Genomic DNA, 25,338 nt, shown 5'->3' on the forward strand with positions numbered 1-25,338 from the left:
GACTATTATCTGTCAAAGTTCAGTTTCCAAGTCTGTGCTTTAGTGTCTTCTGTGCTTTACCAGCCATTTTTTTCTATAATATTCTCAGAAGATTGAGCAAAAATACATGTGAGTTTCATTGCATGGAAGAAGCACATAGATAATGCATTAGCAGGATCTCTACCTAAGTTAAGGTTTTTATATAGTAACTTGTTCACATAAGGTTTTTTCTTGTTTGTTCAGAAGCATCTGAATAACGAAAACTGTTTCAGCTGTTCTACCATAGCTCAGTGCCATGAGACAACAACAGGGAAACAATGTACCTTCCCAGAAGTTTCATTCTTTTTTACATATGTTAATTCAGCATACAAAACAAGTCTTACCCAGCTCTAGTTGTTTTATATTCCACCTTAAGAATAGGTTTGCAGGGTTCTGGCTTCTTTCCATCCTTCAACTGCTTTCCTAAAGTGAATCATTTTGTTACATTAATCTTACAGTTCCGTAACATGATGACAAATGATGAAATTCATGATGCAACTTGCAAAGTATATATGTTCAACATCTCACAATTATAGAGTATGCCTTGGAATAATATCATGAAAGACTTGTCAAAACTCTCAATGCACCAACCTAGAATATTCTAAGTCTAGGGTAGTTTTGAGTTGGTTTTGGGGGATGATTATTGGTGGAAGTTTTTATCTTTTTAACGTGTTGTGCAATATTTGTTTTCAAAAATACAATTCTTTCCTAAAGAAGCTGTTTTAAGTAACACTGAATATTTAAAATTTATCTCATGTCTATCATTTTGCAACTAAAATCAGTCAGCTTACAAGTAAAACGAGGTTTATGCTGAGAGTGTTATTAAGGGCTAAGGCTTGAATTTGTACACAAAAACCAGTTCTTTACTGTGAGCTATTACCATCTGAAGCTTCTACACATATGATTTCCCATGGAATCAGTAGAAATTACAAGTACGGTGTAAATATGTCGTTTTCCCCCCTATCTGAACATTGATGAGGTTTGAAATAACTATGAAGTTCTGAAGAAAATTTAATTTGAAGGTCAAGATCAGAAGAAAAAAAATCATAAGACTATATTTATTTTAGTGTTTCTACTACCATAGATGCCAGTTTATTTTCTGACTGCTACAGAGCTTCCTTTCTTCATTCTAGTCCAAAGTCAGCATAGCAAATATGGACTTGCTGGTGCTCAGATAGGTAAAACCAGGATGCTTAACTACAGAATCTTGTACTATGACAGTAACCTCACTGTTACTTTCACCTTTAAGAATCTGAAGTAAATGTAATGAAGACATGACTTAGACTCATGCACACCATGGAAACCTGGCATTTGTATAGACTATTTTTGAAAAGCAGCAGCATATTTCACAGAACAACACCACCGACAATGTTGATTTCCTAGATTAGAGTTGATGCAAGACTTCCCAGAAGCAGGAACATCTTACCAGATGCTAATTTCACTATTGTAAACCTTTCCAAAAACTTACATGGTAATCTACACATTTATACATGCAACAGATGCTTGCCTATACGCATTTTAAACAACATATGGTTTGCAATGCCAAGAAAAAAGCAAGCCCTGCAACATGTTCATTAGTTAATTTTGATATCAATGCCATTATGGGAAAAGTGAGCTTAAAGGTCAGAGATTTAGACAAAAATTTGAATTCTTATTTCATACTTTTTTAAAAATGGAATTTTGACAAAGTAAGTTTTTTATTTGCATAGTAAGTGCATTTTTAATATTTGGTTTTGCAAAACAATTCTATTAAAACCAAGTTCTGTGTCTTTTAAGAGTTAATGGATAACAGTGGTGATCTGTTTTCATCTTACCATGTGGAGTGATAGTCTGGAATGGTTTGGTAGGAGATTTTACATTCCATATGGTCAAGGTGCCATCTGAGTGACTACAAACAAATTGTTTTCCTTCATGATGCCAAGCCACGGAGTGGATAGCCTATGTAAGAGAAGGGTTAAAAAACAGACCAGTGTATCAGTATCATTTTCTTATTCCATTAGACAACAAAGGAAATTAGAGAATTAGTAATTAAATCATACTGCTCTTAGTACATCCTAATTTACCTGTTTAAGGGGGAAAAAAAAAATCCTCAGAGTGTAGTAATGAAGTACTTTTCTACAATGGGTAGCAGGCAGATATTAACTCCAAGCCCTTGGTGCTTTGCTAACCAAAATTTTTATTATTGGGAAAAAACACACTGTCCATACAAAAAGTACCTACTTTGTAGGATTATTAAATCAAAGTTTTAAATGGAGTTTTGAGATGTCTAATGTGGATATACACAAGAGGCAAGTATTGGCTTAGAAGATAAAGTAAGAACTGAGGGAAGATTTTTTTTTTTTAAATGATGATTAAAAAAATAGTTTGAATAAGCATTCTAATGTTGCAATAGCAGTTTTGAGGTACAGGACAGTAAATCTTTCCATGAATAAACATCTTTATATTCATAAAATTAGGAATGGAATTATTAAGGCATGCTACAAGAAATCTTACAGCAGAAAAAAGACTGAACAAAATCTAGTTACTGCCTTAAGATGAGAGAAAAGTCGACAATGAAGCAAAGAGTGTAAATAAGGCAAAGAAATTAACTAGTAACAAACAATTGATGCCATTTCCAGCATCAATACTAGCATGTGGGGACATTATAACTCATTAGGTCACGTTATAGCATAAACAATGAAGTATTTCTCCATTATTCAAAAAGCACAGAAAGCAGTATTATCTGGCAGAAGTATGGAACTTTGCTATTACGAATACAGTAGACTTGCTTAATACTTATGGTAAAGATATTACTCTAAACAACTGAAAGCAGGACCTTAACAGGTGAAAGAGACCTGGAACACAAACCCTATGAGGAGAGGCTGAAGGAGCTGGGGTTGTTTAGTCTGGTGAAGAGGAGGCTCAGGAGTGACCTCATTGCTGTCTACAACTACCTGAAGGGAGGTTGTAGCCAGGTGGGGGTTGGTCTCTTCTCCCAGGCAAGCAGCAGCAGAATGAGAGGACACAGTCTCAAGTTGTGCCAGGGGAGGTATAGGTTGGATGTTAGGAGGAAGTTCTTCACAGAGAGGGTGATTGCCCATTGGAATGGGCTGCCCAGGGAGGTGGTGGAGTCGCCATCACTGGAGACATTCAAGAGAAGACTGGATGAGGCACTTAGTGCTATGGTTTAGTTGATTGCTTATGGCTGGGTGATCAGTTGGACTGGATGATCTTGGAGGTCTCTTCCAACCTGGTTGATTCTGTGATCCTATGAAAGCTAATTCCCTGTACAATAGAATCTCTGCTCAAAAGATGGTATCTGTAATTCACTTCAGCTCCTCAGGTACCTACACATTTCCTTTGTGAGGAAACCTGGGTGTGAGAGCAGTACAGAATCCTAAGCAGCAGTGAAAACTTCAGTTAATTACTGGGACTAACAAGACAAAAGTCTAATGTAGCTTTACCTAAACTGATTATACACAGATTAGATCTTCACATTTCACAGAATCACAGAATGTTAGGGGCTAGAAGGGACCTCAAAAGACCATCCAGTCCAACCCCCCTGCCAGAGCAGGTTCACCTATACCAGATTGCACAGAAACTCATCCAGGCAGGTCTTGAATATCTCCATAGAGGGAGACTCCACAACTCCCCTGAGTTGCCTGTTCCAGTGTTCCGTCACCCTCACAGTGAAACAATTCTTCCTCCTGTTTCCATGGAACTTTCTATGCCTCAACTTCCACCTATTGCCCCTTGTCCTGTCATTGGGCATTGCCAAGAAGAGCCTGACTCCATCCTCTTGGTGGTCACTCTTTACATATTTATAAACATTAATGAGGTCACCCCTTACTCTTCCTCTTCTCCGAGCTGAAGAGCCCCAGCTCCCTCAGTCTGTCCTCGTAAGGAAGATGTTCCACTCCCTTAATCATTTTCATGGCTCTGCACTAGACCCTTTCAAGCAGTTCCCTCCCGTTCTTGAACAGAGGGACTCAGAACTGAACTTGCTTTTCAAGTACAACACATTCCTTGAAAAAAACATTTCTGCATACTTTCCCACAGGAATACACCAGACTCATGGAGAATTCTTTTCATCATTCTTTGGATCTGACCATGACCTTTTACTCTGAGCCATTAATTGAGCTTGAAATATGCTGTGCATGACTCTTCAGGACCATGACATGAGATCACTTATTCTGTATGCCAGACTGTTTATCACAGCCTATTCAGATTTCACTGTCTTATTGTAACAAGTCCTCCATTTCCATAGCCATGGACAACATTTTTGGGTGGCTGAAGACAAGTACTCCTTTTCTATGGGTTTACCAAAATATTCAAATCAAGCATAGTAACTTGGAGCATCTACACTAAATCTTGTCAACAGTCTAAAAGCAAGAGTGAAAAAATGCTGTAAAAGTAGTGTGGCAGTTTAGGCTGGGTGCCTCCTGTTACTGCCACGTAAGTTACACCTCCGGTGTCCCGAGTGTCCAACCCAATAAGGTGGACAGAGGAAGCAGTGTATTTCTACCCAGAAATCCTGTGCCCTGTAAGTCCATCTGCAAAGTCAGCCTCTTCCTCCTTCTTCCCTCTCTGCTCCCTATTGGGTAACAGTGGGGGAGTATCTCAAGGCCTCTCAAGGCCCATCTAGGCCTAATGCCAGGAGGAGAAAGGCGGTGGGGGGAAGAGGGGGCAGTCTCAGACATGGCCAGCCTGAGACTAGCCTAGCAGTGGGGGGGAAGAAAGACCCCTGGGGTGGTTTGGATAGACCCTCAGGTGGGGAGAAGGGAAGTATTGGGAGGCTTTTGGGTGTAAGGGACTATGTACAGTTTGGGATATCTTTGCCACTATCCTTTGTAGCTTCTGTAAACCACTAATTGCTTTTCCATTTAAACTTTTCATCACTCTCCAATGCATTTGTACGAGTGTCATTCTTTTGTCACTCTCGGGGCAATAGAGGAGCTGTCTGGCTCTAAACTAGGACAAGTAGTATGCAGTTATCAAGACATAAATGGCAATATAACGTGAAGATTGTTTTCATGCAGTGAACTGTGTAAGTGCCTCATGACTGTACTGACATGCTTTGGTTTCTGGCAAGTCAGATTTCAGGGTTGCATTTTTTCCCCCCTTCCTTTTAATCCCACAGGCTACTCTGACATGTTTTTAATGCTGTAAAATAATCTCTTAAACTCAGCCATGTACCAGAATACTGAGCTTAAAAATACTAATCTATAAGACATTTGCTGTGTTAATTCTATTGAGGCTTATTTTGAATCAGAACAAAACACTACTCAAAGAACGCCCTTCATTAAAAAATTGCAGTTTTCACAAGTTACACTTCAACTTTGAAGAAACTAAATAGCTGAGAAATTTGTTTCTTTCACGGCTGAAAACATAGTATGGGAAAAATCTGCAGTATAAACTATATTCCACGTATGAAATCTGTAACTTTTTAAAAATTCCTAATGTTTGAACATAAATGGCTGCCCAATAAAAAAAAATACAACACACAATAAAAGAAACAAAACCAACAAAAAACACCAAACCAAACAAACCCCCCAAACCAACAACAATAAAAAACCCCAACAAAGAGATGTTTCGAGGAAAGGGTTTTACAAAAAAGTTTCTAAAGAAAAGTTCATTCACAACTGTAGTTCTATCATGTCACAAGCAATTTCTTCCAAATTCTCTGCAAAAGAATGGTACACTTCTGCATACTTTGACACATGCCACATACAACTGTTAGAATTAAAAAAAAAAAAAAAAAAGTATATACACAGTACCAAAGTTCAGGATCACATTTCCAATACAGAAAAAAATCAAGAACAAATTCTTACTAAACTACCCATTACTCACTAAAATATCATGGAGGGAAGAATGTCATCAATCAGCACTAATACTAATCATGGCCTAGAGCGACCTCCCATTGCTATAGCTAAGCAGAAATAGATTATAAATGTTTCAGGGGTGCCTCTACCCTGTAACTATTCCTATCTTTGGGATGAGTGTTCCTAGTGTTCTTGTGCTGCAACTATCAGATCAGGGTGCTGGGCAGGCACACAAGTCCAGACAGAAAGAATCTGTTCCACTGATCTAGCATTCCGGCAACAAATAAGACTGCCCTAACATAACATGGGAATTTGCTTCAATAAAGCCTCCTAGAAGTAAGGTAATTTGGAATGAAGCCAAGCAAAAAGCCAAAGATGAGATTCAGCTTCTTCCATGAGGAAACAGCTTGAGTGTATTTCTATAAACCTCTGATGATGCAGGGAGTTTCATCTTTGTTTCTTACGAGAAGAAAATCAGAGGATGACATCTGGATCTCTTCACACACCTGAAGTTTTGAGTCAAAATGCTGCAATAAATGATGGCGTGATGGACAGCACAAGTCCTTCAAGTTACATGTTTAAAAGACCACTGTCAACTACAAGGTGATGAGAGGGGAGGCTAATCCAGCAGAAAAATTTCTAGCTAACAGTCTTTATGGTATCAAAGTGCCTGGCCATATTATTCATGATGCTTGATGAAGCACAGAGCCATAGAACCATGTAAGTGTTGAGGTTGGAAGAAACATTTGAAATCAAGTCCAGCCATTCACCTAGAGCTCACAATCCCTCCACCACTGCTAAGCCACTGCCACTAAACCATAGTTACCTATTAACAAAAGCCACCATCACGCAAGCATGTTTCACAGCACCGCTACAGGAAAAAGCCTGAAGAGGATCCAGATCCAGGGTCCCGACAACTACATGTGGTGCTTCAGTGTTATGAAGAATTGCAGCTGTGCTGTAATGCCAAGCTCTGATGATGTCAGTCCTGCAGCTCTCAGCAGCAACAAAGCTCAGGTACAGCACTGTGATTTCTAACAGGCATAGTGTCAGTCACCACTCTTGCAGTGACTGGTGATGGCTTTTGAGACTGATCGGACTACACAGTTCACCAGTACTACCTTTATTTATTTTCAACAGGGTTAAAGACAGTTTCCCCAGTGATAATAAGCAGAGCTGATTCACCAAACAAGATTCCTTTGTGAGCCCTCCTGATATACTTCAGTGGTCTGAGATGGCACAGTTGGGGAAGAAGAGAACAGACAGCATAAACAAGATGACTAAAAAGGTAACATCATGGAGTTGACTATTCCATTCACTAGCAAAATTGAGGAAGATACTCCATTTTTGCAGCAACAAAGAATAAAATGAAAGAGAGAGAGAAGAAGCCCTACTTCACCTAACTTGCACTAAAAACCCCCCAAACAACCAGATACATGCATTTCATCTGTTTTCTGCACCTTCCTATTCATTATCTTTTCTGTATCTGATAGGATCTTCTACCATGATATTCAGTCCAGAAACAACGACAGCCCTCTCTACAATGACACCCTTCAAGAAACACATACTTTTCAATTGTCAGGCAAAATTAATCAATTTATTTCTATGCCATTTAGGCCAGAACCCAGAAGAACTTTAAAGTGCCTAACTATATTAAATCCAAATTAAAAAAAGGGGCATTACTTTATTCTGCCTTCCCCCGTAAAATATTAGATCTACGTTACTTGCCCAGTAAAGAAGAAATTCCTTGTCAATGTTAAATGGATGAGAACCAACTAATTATTACTGTATGCAGCAATTCTTTTTTCCAAAGAAATATTGCTCCTAAAGGGCAACTGGAACTCACAGAAAACACATCATTCAACCTCTAAGACTTGAATGGCCAACATATTTTTAAGCAGCTTTATATATGTTGATTCTCACTAATCAGAACAGTGATACTCAAAAGTCACTCCATGTATCTTAATTTTTTCTGTCCCTTTCTTATCCATTGCTAAGGTATGATAACAATCATTTCTTTACTGAACAATCTGACCTTTAGATATGTAATTACCTCTTTTGCAATCAAAAATCACACTGAACTAGATGGCTTCACTTATAAATCTAAAGGGAACTGAAGATGAGACAGGTGAACTATTCACTGCTCACCTCCTCTCAAGTCAGAGCTGGTTCAAGAATACAACAGATAATGAGTCAACTTTTTAAACAAATAGACCACAAAATTCAAGGAAAAGCAGAATAATTAGCATAGTGTCTACCTGGGTAAGTTTCCAGAAACATCACCAAAACTTTAATAACAGAATAAATCTACACATGGATGAGTACAATATACCAACAAGAAGTCAACAGGTTTTTGTAAAACAAAAATCAGATTCAACAAACCTCCAAAAATGTTTACAAGCATGTAGTGAATGGAAGCACGAATCAAGCTGCCTACACCATTTTCCAAATCTTTCAAAAATACCTCTTACAGGAAACTAAAACCATGCTACAGATCCCTTAACTAATGAATAACTGGTTAAGGTATCAGAAAGTAAAGCAAACTAGAATAAAGATAGGATGGTAGAAATTAATTAGTTCATGGATGAAGGCAACTGGTGGAGATTGCCTCAGGGATCTGTGCTGCTCAGTTTATTCCTAAACTTGGAAAACTTGAAGCATGTTAGTGTGGTAATTCTGCTGACAGTACCAAAGCATATTCAATGTAGAAATCAGGATTTCAGTGAAGAACTGCAGGAAGACTTAACATTTTTTTTTATTGCCCATGTAAACATGAAGTAATGCATAAACACTAAGGACTTTGAGCTGACAATTAACACTGAAGAATGAGACTCTAATTTTAGAATAGGTTGTTCCAAGGAAGCATCTGCTTAGTGCCTGCATCCAGAGGCTAACCCAGTATCAAGATCAAGAGAGAAATAAAACATAATTATTCCACATCATAAATCCATTTTGACCACATCTTGAATACATTATGTTGCTGTGTTTCTCTTTTTTATAAAACAAAGATACAATAGAATGGTTAAAACCAGAATGTTAAAGCCAAAAGAATAGGAGGTATAGAATGAACTTTATTAAAACTAGAAAAAAAAAAGATAGTGGAGATCAGTTATGAAAAAAAGTGAGAGGGAATGAACTAGGTGCATGTAATGAAACTGGAAGGTACAAAAATCACTCTTAACATAACATACTTTGAGGCTTACACAGAAATTTGTGAACAAAGAAACTTCAGCCCTGATAGCCTAATACAGCTCTGACTACCTAAGGCTTAGACCTCTACAGAGATTTCCCCTTCAAACTCTTCCTTGGCAGAACTAACACAGAAGCACGAGTACTGAGTCAGAACCATCATACAAAAAAAACCCAAATGCTATCTTGTGAAAAATTCAGCACAGAGCTAAAGAAAGCACATCTGTGCTACAACAAACAGGCCTAACTGGTACTGAGGAATGATACAGACATTTTTACAATTCATGAAATATAATTGAGACTAGTATTAAATAAAATATATCACCTTGCATATTATGTTAAATTGTTTTTTTTTTAACCTTTCAAAAAGCCTACATTCTCTTAAGAATCAAGTTTGCTTTTTAAAAATAAACTTAATTCAATACCATTGTTTTTTCTAAACATTCCCTAGTTTTGTTTCAAACCTTGATCTTATCCTAAAAAAAAAAAAAAAAGGTGGGGGGGGGGTAGGGGGAGTCGTATTTATAGCACTGTCCCAGTGAAACTACTTAGTGGCTTTTTTCCCCCCTCGTACACCTTTTCAGAATGTGAGAGATTCCAAATCATGGAAATTGCTAAACTGTCTTGTTTCAAATCAAAACTCAAGTTTTTAAATACAGGTGAAAGCCATCCTACTCATAAGAAAAAAAAAACAAAAAACTAAAGAACCCCAACATTTGAAAGCTTCCCCTCTCAGGCCCCAAAATTACTAAAGAATCAGCCCCCAAAATTACTAAAGAAATCCATGCCACCATTCATTGTTTCACAAACTTCAACTCTGTCAACACTTACTCGGGTCTGAAGTTTCTATTATTCAAACACTATGGATCTTTTAGAGAAAACTTCAAGTACTTGCAATTTCAAAGACACTTATTTATTGATCCACTGGAGACAGAAGTAGGAGAAGAAATGAAAGAAAAATAATAAAAGTCACTATTAGAATAGCAAATTATATCCTCACAGTAAGTAATGCAGATGAAAAATTTTACCTCATCATGTGTGTATCTGTAATCTGCCTTCTTTGACTTCAGATCCCATAACACCACTATTCCAGACTCAAAGCCAATCAGAAGCTGCAATAACAAGCAGATTTATTAGATCTTTGTAAGGATAAGCATAACCAATACAATTTGCAATGCTTGTAGTTCTTGTTCCAAGAGGTGCAGTATTAATTATGTGCAGATACTATATGGAGTGTATGAAGACAACAATTAACGATAGGTGGTGAAGAGCTCAATGTTAGAGATGTTTACTTTGTACTTGTCATTCTAAACTTCCAGCTAATACAACTGACATTCATGGAAAATTATAAAAAAAAAAAAAAGGCAGCATTCTTATGAAGATTCCTTGCAAATCCCCTTGAGTTCTAGAAAGGTCAACACTGAACTTCCTTTAATGCATTCACAGAATCCCAGAATCAGTAAGGTTGGAAAAGACCTCAAAGATCATCAAGTCCAATCGATCACCCAAGACCTCATGACTACTAAACCACGTCACCAAGTGCCACATCCAATCCCTTCTTGAACACCTCCAGGGATGGTGTCTCCACCACCTCCCTGGGCAGCACATTCCAACAGCTAACAACTCTCTCTGTGAAGAACTTTCTCCTCACCTCGAGCCTAAACTTCCCCTGGCGCAGCTTGAGACTGTGTCCTCTTGTTCTGGTGTTGATTGCCTGGGAGAAGAGACCAAAGCCCTCCTGGCTACAACCTCCCTTCAGGTAGTTGTAGACAGCAATGAGGTCACCCCTGAGCCTCCTCCTCTCCAGGCTAAACAATTCCAGCTCCTTCAGCCTCTCCTCGTAGGGTTTGTGTTCGAGGCCTCTCACCAGCCTCATTGCCCTTCTCTGGACATGTTCAAGTGTCTCAATGTCTTTCTTAAACTGAAGGGCCCAGAACTGGACACAGTACTCGAGGCACAGCCTAATCAGTGCTGAGTACAGGAGCACAATGACTTCCCTGCTCCTGCTGGCCCCACTATTTCTGACGCAGGCCAGGATGCCATTGGCCTTCTTGGCCACCTGGGCATACTGCTGGCTCATGTTCAGCTGCTGTCAACCAGCACCCCCAGGTCCCTTTCTGTTTGGCTGCTCTCCAGCCACTCCAACCCCAGCCTGTAGCACTGCATGGGGTTGTTGTGGGCAAAGTGCAGCACCCAGCACTTGGATTTGTTGAATGCCATCCTGTTGGACTCTGCCCATCTGTCCAGCCTGTCAAGGTCCCTCTGCAGAGCCCTTCTACCCTCTAACCGATCAACACCTGCTCCCAACTTAGTGTCATCTGCAAATCTACTGATGACTGACTCCTTTTGAGTGAAAATGGGTAGGTTGGAAAATAAATGTTTATGTGCATTTTATTCACTGGAATTTGCTCTGATTAGATTTGTGATATTCTTCTTGAAGTTACAGGTAACAGTTCATTGTCTATAAAGAAACAATGTAATATGAGCTTCTCTGTATGTTAATCATAATTGAGATAACTGTATAAAGGAACACCAAGAACATGAGATGGAAAGAAAGGGGTAGCTAGAGAGAAATTGGACAAGGTAATTTTTCCAAATAATCTTTTTGCTAGACTCAAGATTAAACCATTTCCACAAAGAGTGAAGATTCAGATAATCCATAATAATTGGTCTAACACATAGCCAAGTATTTAAGTGTTTTGCTCTCCTATTTTAAGTGACACTTGTCTGATTAAGGCAGTAGTACTAGTCTTGGTACTTGTTATATAGAAGGCAGCAATGCAGCTTCATTTTTCATAGGTGCTGGACCTACTGTGAGATCTTTCCTTCGAGCAATGTTACTACACGAAAAGCAGATACAGCATTAAGTAGCACACCTTCAGTCCCAATTCCTTTTCTGAGCACAGAAATACAAAAGATACAGTATCTGGCTGCAGGGATTTACTCAGTCTTATTGGAGCACTTCCCCTGAGCAAACAGAAGTGTCCTGAGGACACTTGTTAGATCCCCTCTCAGTCTTCTCTCCAGGCTAAAAAGCTCCAGGTCTCTCAGCCTGTCTTTGTAAGGCAGTGCTCCAGTCCCTTAATCATCCTTGTAGCCCTCCGCTGGACTCTCTCAAGCAGATGCCTGTCTCTCTTGAACTGGATGCAGTATTCCAGGTGGGGCCTGACTAGGGCAGAGTAGAGGGGGAGGAAACAGGAGTTTCCTTCACAAACGAGTTCAAAACTCTAGGATATTTCTGAGAAATTACACCGACAAACTCAGCACTGAATTCAATCACACCTGATTAATCTAGAGCAGTCATTAATGAAAATCTGCTTAAGGTAGCATAAAAGTCTCTCTGGCCAAGTTACAATCATACTTTTTTCAGGGGTCTACACACTCTTGATAAAAAAACACATGCAGGACTGTTGTTTTCAAATCCTTCTTTCATATTTTGGAGGATTTTTTGTTTGCTTTTGTTTTTTTGGTTGTGTTTGAGGTTTTGTTTGGGTTTTTTTGTTTTGTGTGATTGGTTTTGGTGTTTTTTTTTTTTGTTTTGTTGGGGTTTTGTTTGTTTGTTTTTAAATCCCTCCTATTTACTCTTCAACACAGCCCAAGTGGTCTGAACAAAAGTTGCAGCAGAACACCAAGATATGGCTAAACAACTATATGGGTCACACAAATTAAAAAGGCTGAAGATTTTTGCTAGAGTGAGCAAGTTATGTGATCTCATCCCAAGACTTAAAAAAGAAGTTTGTTACCTGAAGTACAGACAGTCTTGCAACCATGACTTAAGTGGGGAATACATGCTTTGGTACTACAGTAATTACTGTCACCTAGAAAAGGTATGCTAACACTTGAACTCCTTGCTTTCTCTTTTAATTGACAAAATCTTCATGGTGAACTAAAGGTGTGTTCTATTTGGTTCTGCATGAGACTCATAACACATGTCTCAAAGCAAAGGGTAATACCTGCAATTTTACTTTAGTAAATCAGAAGGAATCAATGACCATTGAGTTCATAGCTCAAGTTCTTCCCTGGGGCTGCTGTGTCACAGGACATAAAATTGTCTTGCAAGGGCTTCAAGAACACATACTGTAACACTTTCTCAGGATAAAGATTATGCTAATACTACCTCAAATGAAAGACATCTAATACATACCTTGCTCTTATTTTAACTGAGTTGACTTTCCTGAAGCATGTAGTTGTAGATGGGCCAGTTAGGCTTTAAGCAAGTTATTATAATGACTAGATGCTGTCTGCTAAATCAGGGTGTGTGACTTCAACCTCAATTCCCATAAAAACTGCTACCTTATATTAAAGACAAACTACCCAGTATTCTCTATCAATACGCAATATAAAAAAAGGCATTTTAAAGTTGTAAAACAGCAACACCCAAGAGGATTATCATGAGACCCCACCTGGAATTCTGTGCCCATCTCTGGAGTCCCAAACACAAGAAGAACATGGAATTGTTAGAGCAGGTCCAGAGGAGGGCCATGAAGATGACCAGAGGGCTAGAGCACCCATCCTATGAAGGCAGGCTGAGGGTATTGGGGTTGTTCAACCTGGAGAAGAGAAGGCTCCAGAAAGACCTTACAGAAGCCTTCCAGGATACCTCAAGAGGGACTTTGTACAAAGGCACATTGTGATAGGATGAGGGGCAATGGTTTCAAAATAGGAAAAGCTAGATTTAGATTAGACATTAGGATGAAATTCTTCACTGTGAGGGTGGGAGAGGCACTTGAGCAAGTTGGCCAGAGAAGCTGTGGAGGATCCAACCCCAAAAGTGTTGAAAGCTAGGCTGGATGTGGCATTGAGCAACATGGTCTAGTAGATGGTAACCCTGCCCACAACAGGGATGGTTGAAACTAGATGACCTTTAAAGGTCCCTTCTAACTTAAACCACTATAATTATAAAATTTATTTCATTCCCATTCCACTATTTCCACACTCAGGTTATGATAATAGGGTTTTTTAGTCACGTCTTAATTTTTACCACTACAAGTGAAGTTCTTTTATTTTCAGGAATTTTTGCAATTATGAGCTTTCATCCATGTTTTCAAATGTTTCTGATTACAAGATGCATTCAATTCTTCCAGTAATGTGTCCTACAGTCATGTCTAACTTGCTTCCTATTTTCAGAGCCTAAAACCTTCATTTAGGATGTCTTTATGCTTTTAACATTGTCCTCATCTATTTAATGCTTTATCAAAAAGCAGTGGTTTCTATACAATTTAAAAAGTCCTGCTTGAAAAATAACGTATTAAATAGTCTTTTAACACATCCTACCTTTCCTTCATCCATTGGATTGTCACTAATGTGGACGATAGGTCCTGGGTGAGATTTGGATGACCTAAACAAGAAATGTTTCCATTAATTAAAAAAAAAAATCCCCTGCACAAAACTTCATCAAGATAATTACAAGTAATACAGATTCTGCAGTTATGCACTCCATGTAAGCAAGCTGTTGATATTCAGTATGGAGTCACTTTTATCTTCAAGTCCACAAATACTTTCTATTTTTAGGAACTTAGATTTTGTCTTTATTTAAGAAGGAAAGGCTTGCTTTCTGGTCATTTGCTAAAATAGAATTTGCCATTAGTTTTCCAGTATTTATCTTAATATTTGTTATAGAATTAACACTGTTGGACAAAATGTTGATTTGTACCCTGGAAAACAGGTCTTGCCATTACTCATAAACTGCCCAATTTCTATGCACTATTAGAACAACACAGAGTTATGACTTTCTGTTGACTTCCTGCTATACAAGAGATGTTCATTTCAACAGCCTTTAGAAAGTGATGGATTTCATGAATACTTTGAATACAGATGTAACATTCTGGGATCAAAATAATAGCACAGGAACAGCACAAAAGTATATGTTTTCACCCACAAAACCCTGCATACACAAATTTACATGTATATGCCTGCAAAGTATACTTGGCTCTAGAAACAGATTTATTTCAATTTACATTTTCAGACAGTAATTTTATAGCCAGCATGCATCAGCTCTCTTACAATGCTTATCATTATACTCTGGGCTTTAACCCCAAAACTGTAGAATAGATATGCCTGCTCAAGTACCAACCACTTCATATTTTAACATACATTATTTTTTCTAGTTCTTTACCAGCAGTTCCAGTTCTTTATCAGTTCTTAATCTATCTTTATTTTCTCTATGTTTAAGTCTATTACAGGCACTATGGTAAAATAGTGTTATAGGTAGAAATATGTGAATTAACACTAGCAGTCCACATTTATGGAAAAAAAAAGTGTTTACACCACTATTTATATCCTTTGATCACCTATTTGCTGTAGTTGAGACCATTATGCAAGCCACTCTAGGTAACAATAGTAACATCAGTTACAGAAATGCTATCTGGGACACTTGTGTTCCCTTCCCTCAGACAACATTTGATTAAACTCACAGTTCAATGGCTTTATTCCACATGATGACATAGCCTGAGAGAGTAAATGACTCCACATTGACAATGTGAATGTTTCCTCTTTCAGTTCCCACGTAGAGCCATTTACTTTGGAAAGGCAGATGACAAAACGTTATCCTGAAAGAAAGTCAGGAAAAAGGAAGTAGTCTTTTAGATACCTTACACTTCAAGGTCTACATCGCCAAAAAGTAGGAAAAAGGTCATAGGCAAATAGGCAGAAACAAAAGAAGTTACAGGCAGAGAAAGCAGCAAAACCAATAAAGAAGTAATGACAGAAGTAAGAGATGCACAGGCAATATAAAAACTTGAAATAAACAAAACTGCCTGTGTTAGCAGGGTGGTTGGACAAACGATCTCCAGAGGTCCCTTCTAACCCCTCTCATTCTGTGACTCTAAATGCATTTGCTCAAGACTGCTGTGATTTTAAACTTAAAATGCAATACTCTTGTTATAAGATAGAAATCTCCCCTTGCAGTTTTACATAAAGTATTCTCAGAAGTAGCTTTATGAAGATTAAGCTGGCTTCAAGTGAGAAGACAAAGCTAGAAAACAAACCATAAGCAATATAAACTTACATGTAGCCTAACATCCTCTACAGAGCAAGCTTAAAATCAATCCTAAACAATTATAAAAGTATTTTTAAAGGTAGTTTAAATCTGGGGCTATTATTTTTCTTAAACCACATTTTCTACCTCGTAGGTTCCTCTTCATCTAGAAGTATCTAAACAAAACCCATGCCCCAAAACCTTACTGCCCAGTAACAGAGCTCTCACATTACAAGCAGGTCATTGGGAAGGGAAAAGAGATGCAGCATGAAAAGATAAACCCTCAGAACTGTACATGATAGCTTCTGTGCCAGGACTCCCCATGTTAGAAGTAGCTGGCAGCCAGATTACTTGGATTACAAAAAAAAAAAAAAAGTAGCCTAGCAGCCAGAAATAAATAATATTTAGGAGCAGGGACATAGGTGTGTCTTGATCTGTGAGTAATGCTGTCAATTATAGTTGTCCAACATTTCCATCATAAAAGCCAAATGCTCAAGAAAAAAAGGCAACACCTTCAGCTACACAGATTTTAAACAACACTGGAAAGGTTATAGTCCTCTTAAACACAATTCAGTGAAGCTATGACTATCTGAAGGACCAGTGACAACATACTAGCACATCAACATACAGACTATACTTAGTGGCCTAGCTTGCTCCACTGAAAATTGAACTAAGGATCAGAAGGGATTCAAACTTGGAGGACAGAAACAAAAGATTTGAATCTTCTTGGTGGTGAGGCAATACTTGCTTATTTAGCACTTGTCCATGAATAGCATGGGTTTTTTTTCCCTAAAAAAAAAAACAAACAAAACAAACAACCAACTAAAAAACCCCAAACAACAAAAAGACAGAAAAAGTAGATTTTTCTTTCAAGAAAACCATTCTTCTGCCACAGGGTTAGAATAGTGTACTCCACCCATAACATATTTTAAGATCAGCAGAAGTGGAAGTTGCCATGTAATGCCTCTGGCCATTTCTTTAACTCCCCTTTCCTCTCTCCCTACCCACAAATGGATATGTACATAAATGAGGAAAATACAATAAATTCTTGTGAATAGATGGAAAAGACTACAGATAGACTTTAAAAAAAGTTTTATTTAGAGTGTTTCTTCCGCACAAACTCCAACTGCCTGAAAATACTGTACCAGCAATAGCAGAGCACCATAGTTATCCTTTCCTCTATCAAACCACTCTAGCAAAAATACTGTAACAGAAGCATATATATTATAATAATAATAATAGACAAGTTTTGTGTTCTTAAAGAGACAGCCTGGGACTGTCTGATCACAGGAAGTAGGCTTTTGCAGGCAGCTCTTTCATAGCACAACGGATTCCCCACATTATCCCCAAGAAAATTTCAGCTAGCTCAGTAAGTATACAGTACATTTTGCAATGTAGATTGAACATTTAGCATAGTGCAAATATTGTACACAGCACTTTATTCCAAATATTACACTTCACCATACCTGTGCAAAAAAACCAAAACCACCCTTTAGAGAAAAACCAAAAATCTATGCTTTGAAAGAGATTTTCTAAAAAAAACCCTAAAATCTACAGTGATTAATATATGCTAGCATTACTGCTAAAACAAGATTCTGTTATGCAACTCCAAAACAATCAAGATAGTTTCAGTAGCTGTACTTCTCCCTAAGCACAAAATTTTCCTCTTCACTGCTTAGTTGCAAAGCCACTCCCTTCCCTACCAAAAATACCCACAAGTCATTTCACTTCTCTGTGAAATGAATTTAAAAGGTTTGAATAAGCAGCTCAAGGAAAAAAAAAGTACATACAGAAAACCCACTGGTACACTAGCAGTGGAAGATATTGATAAAAGAAAAATCCTTCTATTTCTTGTTCTTACTATACTTACATGTGATATTGCTTATGGGACAGTATTAGCAGTTGTTATGGGTTTAGGACTACTGTTCTAATGTATTATTGTTAATAAAAGTTTGAGAGAATTCGAGAGTCCATGGGGCTGGAAGTCTCCAAGGAGTTGAGCAGGAAATATGAGGTATCTTTATCCCACTCCAATTGGTCTGCAAATTTCTATATAATCTGAAGTACAGCTTGTTCTCTCTTCTTTTTTTCCCCCTTTTCTCCTTCTGCCTTTGCTTGATTTCTCCTCACTTTGGTTGGGTTATGGTAAACTTAGGTGGGGATGGGGAGAGAGAGTATTTTTTTAGCTTAGAACAGCCTTCTGGGCTTTGCCCAGAGGGGTCTGGGCTATTGTTGGGTTATGTGTATGTATATGTTTATTACCTTTTATACTTAGTTTACTTTTGCATTTAGTCTAGGTTTTGCAAATATTATTTGCATTGTGGTTATTAACTCTTTTTGGGGTAAATTCCAAATTCTGTATGGTGCAAAAACACCACAGCAGTGACAGGGGAGTCTTTAAGAAGCAGTTTGTAAACCTGCTGAAAGGATTTTTCTTAACTGCAGACCATCTATCTTTTGCGATAATCTGTCAAAGTTAGTTTAAAAAAAAAAAATCTTAATTGAGGTTGGTTTACAGCATATGTGAAAATAGTTAAAGCAAGTGATAGTACTCCCTAGAGAAATTTAATTAAGAGATATCAAAGAATACAATTTATTAAATTAATACACAAGTCAAAGAATTAGGATTTTAAGGGAAATACTAAGTAAAAATGACAGGCTTATATCTTGAGTGTATTATTACTCTAACAGAAATCCTTCTAAATTAAATTAAAAAGCAAATTTTCCTTAGTCTACTGCATTATGAAGTAGTATGTTCTTCAGAATTTTCCACTGCTGTACCAAAGCACAGTGACAAGTACCTTGATGAACAACTAACACTGGCAGCAGCTTTTCAGTCACTGAAACCATCTGTAGATCCTAGGCTGCGGGCTACTGTAATTACACTAGCTGCTCAGATCATTGCTGTCTACCCAAAATAAGTATTTCCTAAAAAGAAAAGTGTTAAGCTACTGAAGTTGTATTCTGCATACCTCTATCTTCAACCTTTTCTGCATGAAATAGTCACCATGTAAAATTCAGAAGCTGCAAATTTTGTTATGTTAGCCTAGACTTCATGACCAGTCTCTTGTCAAATCTTCTAAGGAACATAAAAAGTGAAGCACCAGTGTCAGAATGACATGGAGACAAGCACAGGCTGTGATTTTGCCAGACTGCTTCAAGAGGTCTATTTCCAGATCTCACAAGAGTAATAAGCTTGAAATACCTATCAGGATCACAGGATGTTAGGGGTTAAAAGGGACCTCCAGAGATCATCGAAGTTCATTTTCTCCTGATAACTTCTTGAAACAAGATAAAGCATCTTCCAGTTACATCATCCAGTGGATCATCTTTGACTAACATTTTTAAAGTCCACGAGGTAAAAGAAGCTATTATATAACACCTATAACACCACAAAGGCAAAGAGATGTGGTGAGCATTGAAAAGCTTAGTTGTGTTGTATATTGAACTTGTACTTGGTGTATCATTGACTCTCTAAAGATGCAGAACACAACTTCTCAGAACCACTGTTTGGGTATATATTTGTAAATTCCTCAGTCAGGTTCACAATAATCCTACCGCAAAACACAAAAGGCTAAGGGGAAAAAGCCAGTCCTCATACACATGCTGGAAATGAAACAGCAATACCAACACACAGGAAAGGGAAGAAAAAAGCCTCACAAGCAAAACCCCAACAGCAATGCCTGTCATCACCTGCTCTCACTGGCAAGAAAACCTGTGTCCTTCTGCTACCTACACAGGAGCAGAATTGGCCAGTTCACAAATTCAGTGAATTTGTGAATATGGAAAAATTCTCTTACAACTAATGTCTGCTAATGCAGTGGCCGGGTAAACAGTTAACAGTACTTAACTAGGTAAGGCGTATTCCACAATAAGAGTTAAGTCTTGTTTATTAATTCATAAACACAAGTGGGATTTTTCAGTCACTGTAGACTGAGTTTGTGTTACAAACAATGCTGAAGTTCCTGTTTTACAGCTGTATCCTGATGTTTGCAGGATGCAAACTCAGTGATACTCAAACGCTAATTTTGTAACTGAGTTGTGCAGTTTCATGCTGAGGAAAGCTATTTCAATCCCACAGGATGAAAGTTGATATAGTAAAGTTAAACCATTATCAATGCATTCAGTGACAGACTCACTCATTAAACAATTCTATACTTATGCTACGATTCTGGTTCTTGTCTTTATGTTAAGTAAACTAATTTTTGCCATTAAAACAGGAGATCTCAGCTCAGGAAGGATCTAAGTCTTCAATTACTGAACAAATTTTTCACACTTGTATGCAAAGCTAATTGGTTTGGGGTTTGCAGCAAAGGAGACAAATTTGTTATCAATCACCACAAATTAAAAAAAAAAAAATCAAGTCAGTCTGTATTCTTCCTCTTAAACTGGTTCTCTCAAAGTCCCTGACTCAGTAGTGATGTGCTTGACCTTTTCACACCTTAGGTCAGCACAAAGTTGAACAGCTCCTGCATGGAAGGAAAATTAAAAACTAGCCAGACAGTAAACTAAACTGTCCAGACTGGATATCTGCTGCACAACATGCTTTCAGTATTTAATAAGATGTATTAATTGTACTTATTTCAGAGTTAAATCTAGCCTAATATTAACATTTTCTATCAAGTTAAAACAAATCTGATATGAGGCTTGCCTTACATATATACAGACCACTATTTTATGATATGTAGGATATTTATAGATGACAAAGGAAGTACATTGTGACACACTGAAGAAGCCTTAGAGAAGTACAAAACCTAGGTTACCAAAGTTCACACACTTAATTGTGTGTTTTGCAAAGAGGTAATACAAACTTGCATGACAAGTCATGCAAGCAATCCTTTCAATGTCAGCATCGTTATGCAAGGAACAGCGGCCAAGCTTATTGTGACATTGGTTTAGTATCTTCTAGCTTCCATTTGGCAACTAGAACATGAAGCAGCTGCAAAACCCACACAAATGCAACAGGAACAAAAGGCCAGAAAACTTGCAAAACTAGCTTGTTGTGCACTGTGCTTCTGACATCTGGTAGTAATTTCAATTAACGGATTTGTTATACATCAAAAAAATCATCAACTATCAGTTCAGAAGGCTTGCTTCAAATTACTAACCATCACTGGTACAAAATGCAGTCAAGAGCTATGAATTTATAAAAAACCCACCAGTTTATCTACAGATACTCAAGTCATTCAAGCATTCAACAGAAAGCAGCATCTTTAAAGACTGCTTGTCACTTTGCTTGTCACCAAAGACATTTTCCACAGCTCAGAACAAAGTCTGTAATGGATACAGAATTATTTTAAAAGAAAAAGCAACTCTCACTACTCCCAGCTCCCTCCTCATAAGCTGAAAAGCAAAAACTCACACCACTTTCCAGTCACATATACTAGAGACTGCATTTACAGATAATTTAAAACTCCGATTTTCACATAAGTATACAAAATACTTAACACCTGACACAAGATTTACAAACAAGCTATGCCTGTTTTTTATTCCTTATTTGAAAGATGTTAATAGAAGGCTTGAAAGCAGGCTAGTCAAACTAGATTCCCAACAGAAGAGATTAATGTAAAATGTAGAAATTGCACTGATAAACACCGGGCAGCAAATCTGCCATATGGCTAAAAGTAAGGAACTAGCCAGAGAGGGAAAAAGGCTGTGCCAGGAGAGTACAGAATTTATTAACAAGTCATAGCCTTCTCATTTACTTTTTTTTCAAAACTAGAATATCCTTCAGACTAGAACATCCTTCTGTTTGCAGATAAATGCTATAGTTAGCTTCCTATGCTACAACTAACCTTCTAGTTCACATCTAATCCTTATACATGAAATACTAATTTGGAAAGAAAATCTGAATAATAGCTGGCCTGTGACATATTAAACTCAACTTGTATTAAACAGGCTATAAATACTGCTTCTCCACAATGTCAACACACTTCCAGACACCCCCATCAGGTACCTAATTTTAAACCGTAGCATCTACAAAGTCATAAAAACATCTATTTAACTGTTATCATCTCTTCAAGTCATGTAGTAAAGATTTGGCTTTGTTTCCCCTCTAAGGACTTTTTTTTCCCTTCATAGAATCATACAGTCAGTTTGGTTGGAAGAGATTTTTAAGTTCATCAAATCCGACCCTGCACTGCCAGGTCACCCCTAAACCAAGTGCCTCAGTACCACATCCACCTATCTTCTGAACACCTTCCCTGGGCAGTCTGTTGCAGTGCTTTATAATCCTTTCAGGGAAGAAGTTCTTCCTACAAATCTACCCATTAACATCCCCTGGCACAACTTGAGGCCATTTCCTCCTGTCTTGTCCTGAGTAACAAGCTATAGGAGACTGAGCCTCCAACTCACTCCTGTCAGGTAGTTGTAGAAAGTAATAGTCTCCTCCAAGCCTCCTTTTATCCAGGCAAACAATCCCCATTCCCTCAACGGCTCCTTCTATGACCCTTACCAGATCCCTTGCCCTTCCTTGGACATATTCCACTTGTAGTGAGGGGCCAAAAATTGAACACAATATTCAAGGTGAGGCCTCACCAATGCTGAATATAGGAGGGCTAGTCTGTTGGGTCACACTCTCCAATACAGGCCAGGATTCTGTTGGCCTTCTTGGTCACCTGAGCAGAAAAATCATTGAAGAAAGAAGAGGGAAGCAGGAGAGAAAAATTTGGTTTGGATACACAACTGCATCTCCTATAGCTGTACAATCCCTGTTAAACTAGATGTTGTGAACTGCATTTCTCTCCACGTGATTCCTATGCTGCATAAAGGAACACTGTTACTCCCTTAAGGCAGAAAATTTTGCTCTGTCAACAGCACTTTCTGGTTTGTGCCTAACCATTTAGAATCACAGAATGGTTTCAGTATGAAAAAGGCTTTTAAAGAACATCTAGTTCCAACCTCCTTGCCATGGACAGGGACTTCTTTCACTAGATCAGGTTGCTCAAAGCCCCATACAACTTGCTCTTGAACACTTCCAGGGATGGGGCATCCACAACCTCTCTGTACAATCTGTTCCAGAGTTTCACCATCCTCAAAGTAAAGAATTTCTTCCTTCTACCTAATGTAAATCTAATCTCTTTCATCTTAAAATCATTACCTTTTGCCCTATCCCTGCAGGCCCTGATAAAATGTTATGCACAATGATCACAGGAACAACCTCAAAAGGAACTTAGAATCACTTAGTTCTCCATCCCCAGAATCTCCAGTAATCTGCATTTATGTTATTCCTCACAAGTTTATGACCTACTTCTTAAAACCACAAGGTTACTCCATAACCCTCCCAATAGTCTGTTTAGCACTTTGCATGACATTACACTAGCAAGTTTTTCATAAATATTTAATTTAACTCTATTGCTAACCATTAAAGTTTATTACTTCCTCCTCTATTCAGAGGTACAAGTCACAGATTATTCTCTTTTATTGGTCGTATCCTTTTAGCTCCCTTAGCAGTCCACCTCTGAAGAGTGTGCTCAATAGGAGGCACAGCATTCCAGTTGAGACTTTACTCATACTGGAAAAGAAGGACTACTTGTTAAAAACAAACAAACAAAACCCAAAAAACACCACCACCAAAAGCAAGCAAGCAAACAAACAAAAAAAACATACCCACACTTTTCCTTCAGAGATGTATTCCACATTTAGAAATTTAATCTTAAATGTCTCCTTAGACTGCTTACAATGATGTTATTTGAGTCTTAAAATTGTTAATCAAAAATCATTTTGTTTTCAGCTTCTGATACATACAGGAGCTCTAACACGAATTGCAATTTTGTCATAAGGGGTGAAAAATTTCCAACTGAATTAGTTTTCCTGTTATCATAGAATCATAGAATGGTCTGGGTTGTAAAGGGCCTTCAAAGGTCATCCAGTTCAAGTCCCTCTGCAGTAAGCAGGGGCATCTTCAACTAGACCAGGTTGCCCAGAGCCCTGGGCTGTCTTCTTGGTGCATACATACACATGCACTTTTTGTTCCAAAATCCTTTCAAAGTCTTTTAGCCTTCAATGCTTTAAAGATGAAAAAACTGATGTCCAGCAACGCAATATGTAAAGTCTTAAAGTCACCTCACTTTAGGTCACTGGTGTGTCTTTGAGCCTTAACAGCTTGAAACTCTAACCTAATGTAAATCCAGTTTCAATTATTTAGCAAGTTATGAGTTGGACTGCATTAATAAATCTGACCTTACAACAGCACATGGTGTAATGGGAAGGACTAAAGCAAGAATAGCCCACTCCCTACCGTTCTCGGTTAAATTTGAGTGAATGAAGTATAGCAGGTCTCTTCTGACGTAAGTTCCACAGGTGTAAGGTATCATCAGCCAAGGCACTCACAAGAGCTCCCTATGAGAAAGAAAAGTTTTAGTCAACTTATTTTCATAGCCCTAGTAAAAGTAGATCATAATCAGTGGAACCATAATAAAAGGATTTTAAAAAATTATTTACAAGCATGTGCATCAACACCACAGCAAAGTTCTAAGTAGTAGCAATGATGTAATGATGTAATCACATGTCACTTAATCACTCATTTGGTGCAGTATTATACTTTACTATTTCAAGAACAGAATGATAGAATAATTTCTGTTGGGAAAAACCTTTAAGACTGAGTCCAGCCATTATCTAACTCCACCAAGTCTGGCACTAAATCATGTTCCTTAGCACCACATCTGTGTCTTTAAAACATTTTCAAGGATGGTGATTCAGCCACCTCCCTGGGGAGCCTATCCCAGTGTATGATTACCCTTTCAGGTAGTGGTAGAGAGCAGTAAGGTCTGCCTTCAGGCTCTTCTTCTCCAGAATAAACAATCCCAGTTTCCTCAGCTGCTTCTCATAAGACCATGGTTCTTCACACCATTCACCAGCTTTACTGCCCTTCTTTGGACACACTCCAGCACCTCAATGTCTTCTTGTAGCAAGGGCCCCAAAACTGAACATGGTACTCACGGCGTGGCCTCACCAGTACTAAGTACAAGGTGACAATTACTTCCCTAGATCTGCTTGTCACACTATTCCTGATACAGGCCAGGATGTTGCTGGCTTTGGCTGCCTGAGCATACTGCTGGCTCATTTTCAGCTGGTTACTGATCAACACCCCCAGGTCTTTCTCTACTGGGCAGCTTTTCAGCTACTCTTCAAGCCTGTGGTGTTGCATGGGGTTATTGTGACCCAAGAGCAGAAGCCAGTACTTGGCCTTTATGAATCGCATACAATTGACCTTAGAACATTGATCCAGCCTGTCCAGGTCAAGAGATTAACTTGCAATGTTCAATGACATGAATAAATGTTCCTAGTTTAAAAATAAGAAAACTAAACCCACAACCCAACCAACCAATCTTGCTTACTGCAAGGGAATACCCT

The 25,338-nt window shown here is 38.2% G+C and overlaps 1 protein-coding gene across 3 annotated transcripts in view; it reads right to left on the bottom strand.

The window, feature by feature from the left end:
- STXBP5 (syntaxin binding protein 5) overlaps positions 1-25,338 on the bottom strand; it is a 95,511-nt gene that overhangs the window by 45,382 nt on the left and 24,791 nt on the right. For all 3 annotated transcript variants that reach the window (XM_054393136.1, XM_054393128.1, XM_054393120.1), the window contains exons 4-9: positions 24,224-24,324; positions 15,422-15,556; positions 14,283-14,346; positions 10,037-10,120; positions 1,833-1,956; positions 363-441 (exon numbers count right to left, since the gene is read on the bottom strand). In XM_054393136.1, the coding sequence (XP_054249111.1) occupies positions 363-441; positions 1,833-1,956; positions 10,037-10,120; positions 14,283-14,346; positions 15,422-15,556; positions 24,224-24,324 (587 nt within the window). The remainder of the gene's footprint in view (positions 1-362; positions 442-1,832; positions 1,957-10,036; positions 10,121-14,282; positions 14,347-15,421; positions 15,557-24,223; positions 24,325-25,338) is intronic.

Source organism: Indicator indicator, chromosome 2 (genome assembly GCF_027791375.1).
Source record: "Indicator indicator isolate 239-I01 chromosome 2, UM_Iind_1.1, whole genome shotgun sequence".
Taxonomy (NCBI): domain Eukaryota; kingdom Metazoa; phylum Chordata; class Aves; order Piciformes; family Indicatoridae; genus Indicator; species Indicator indicator.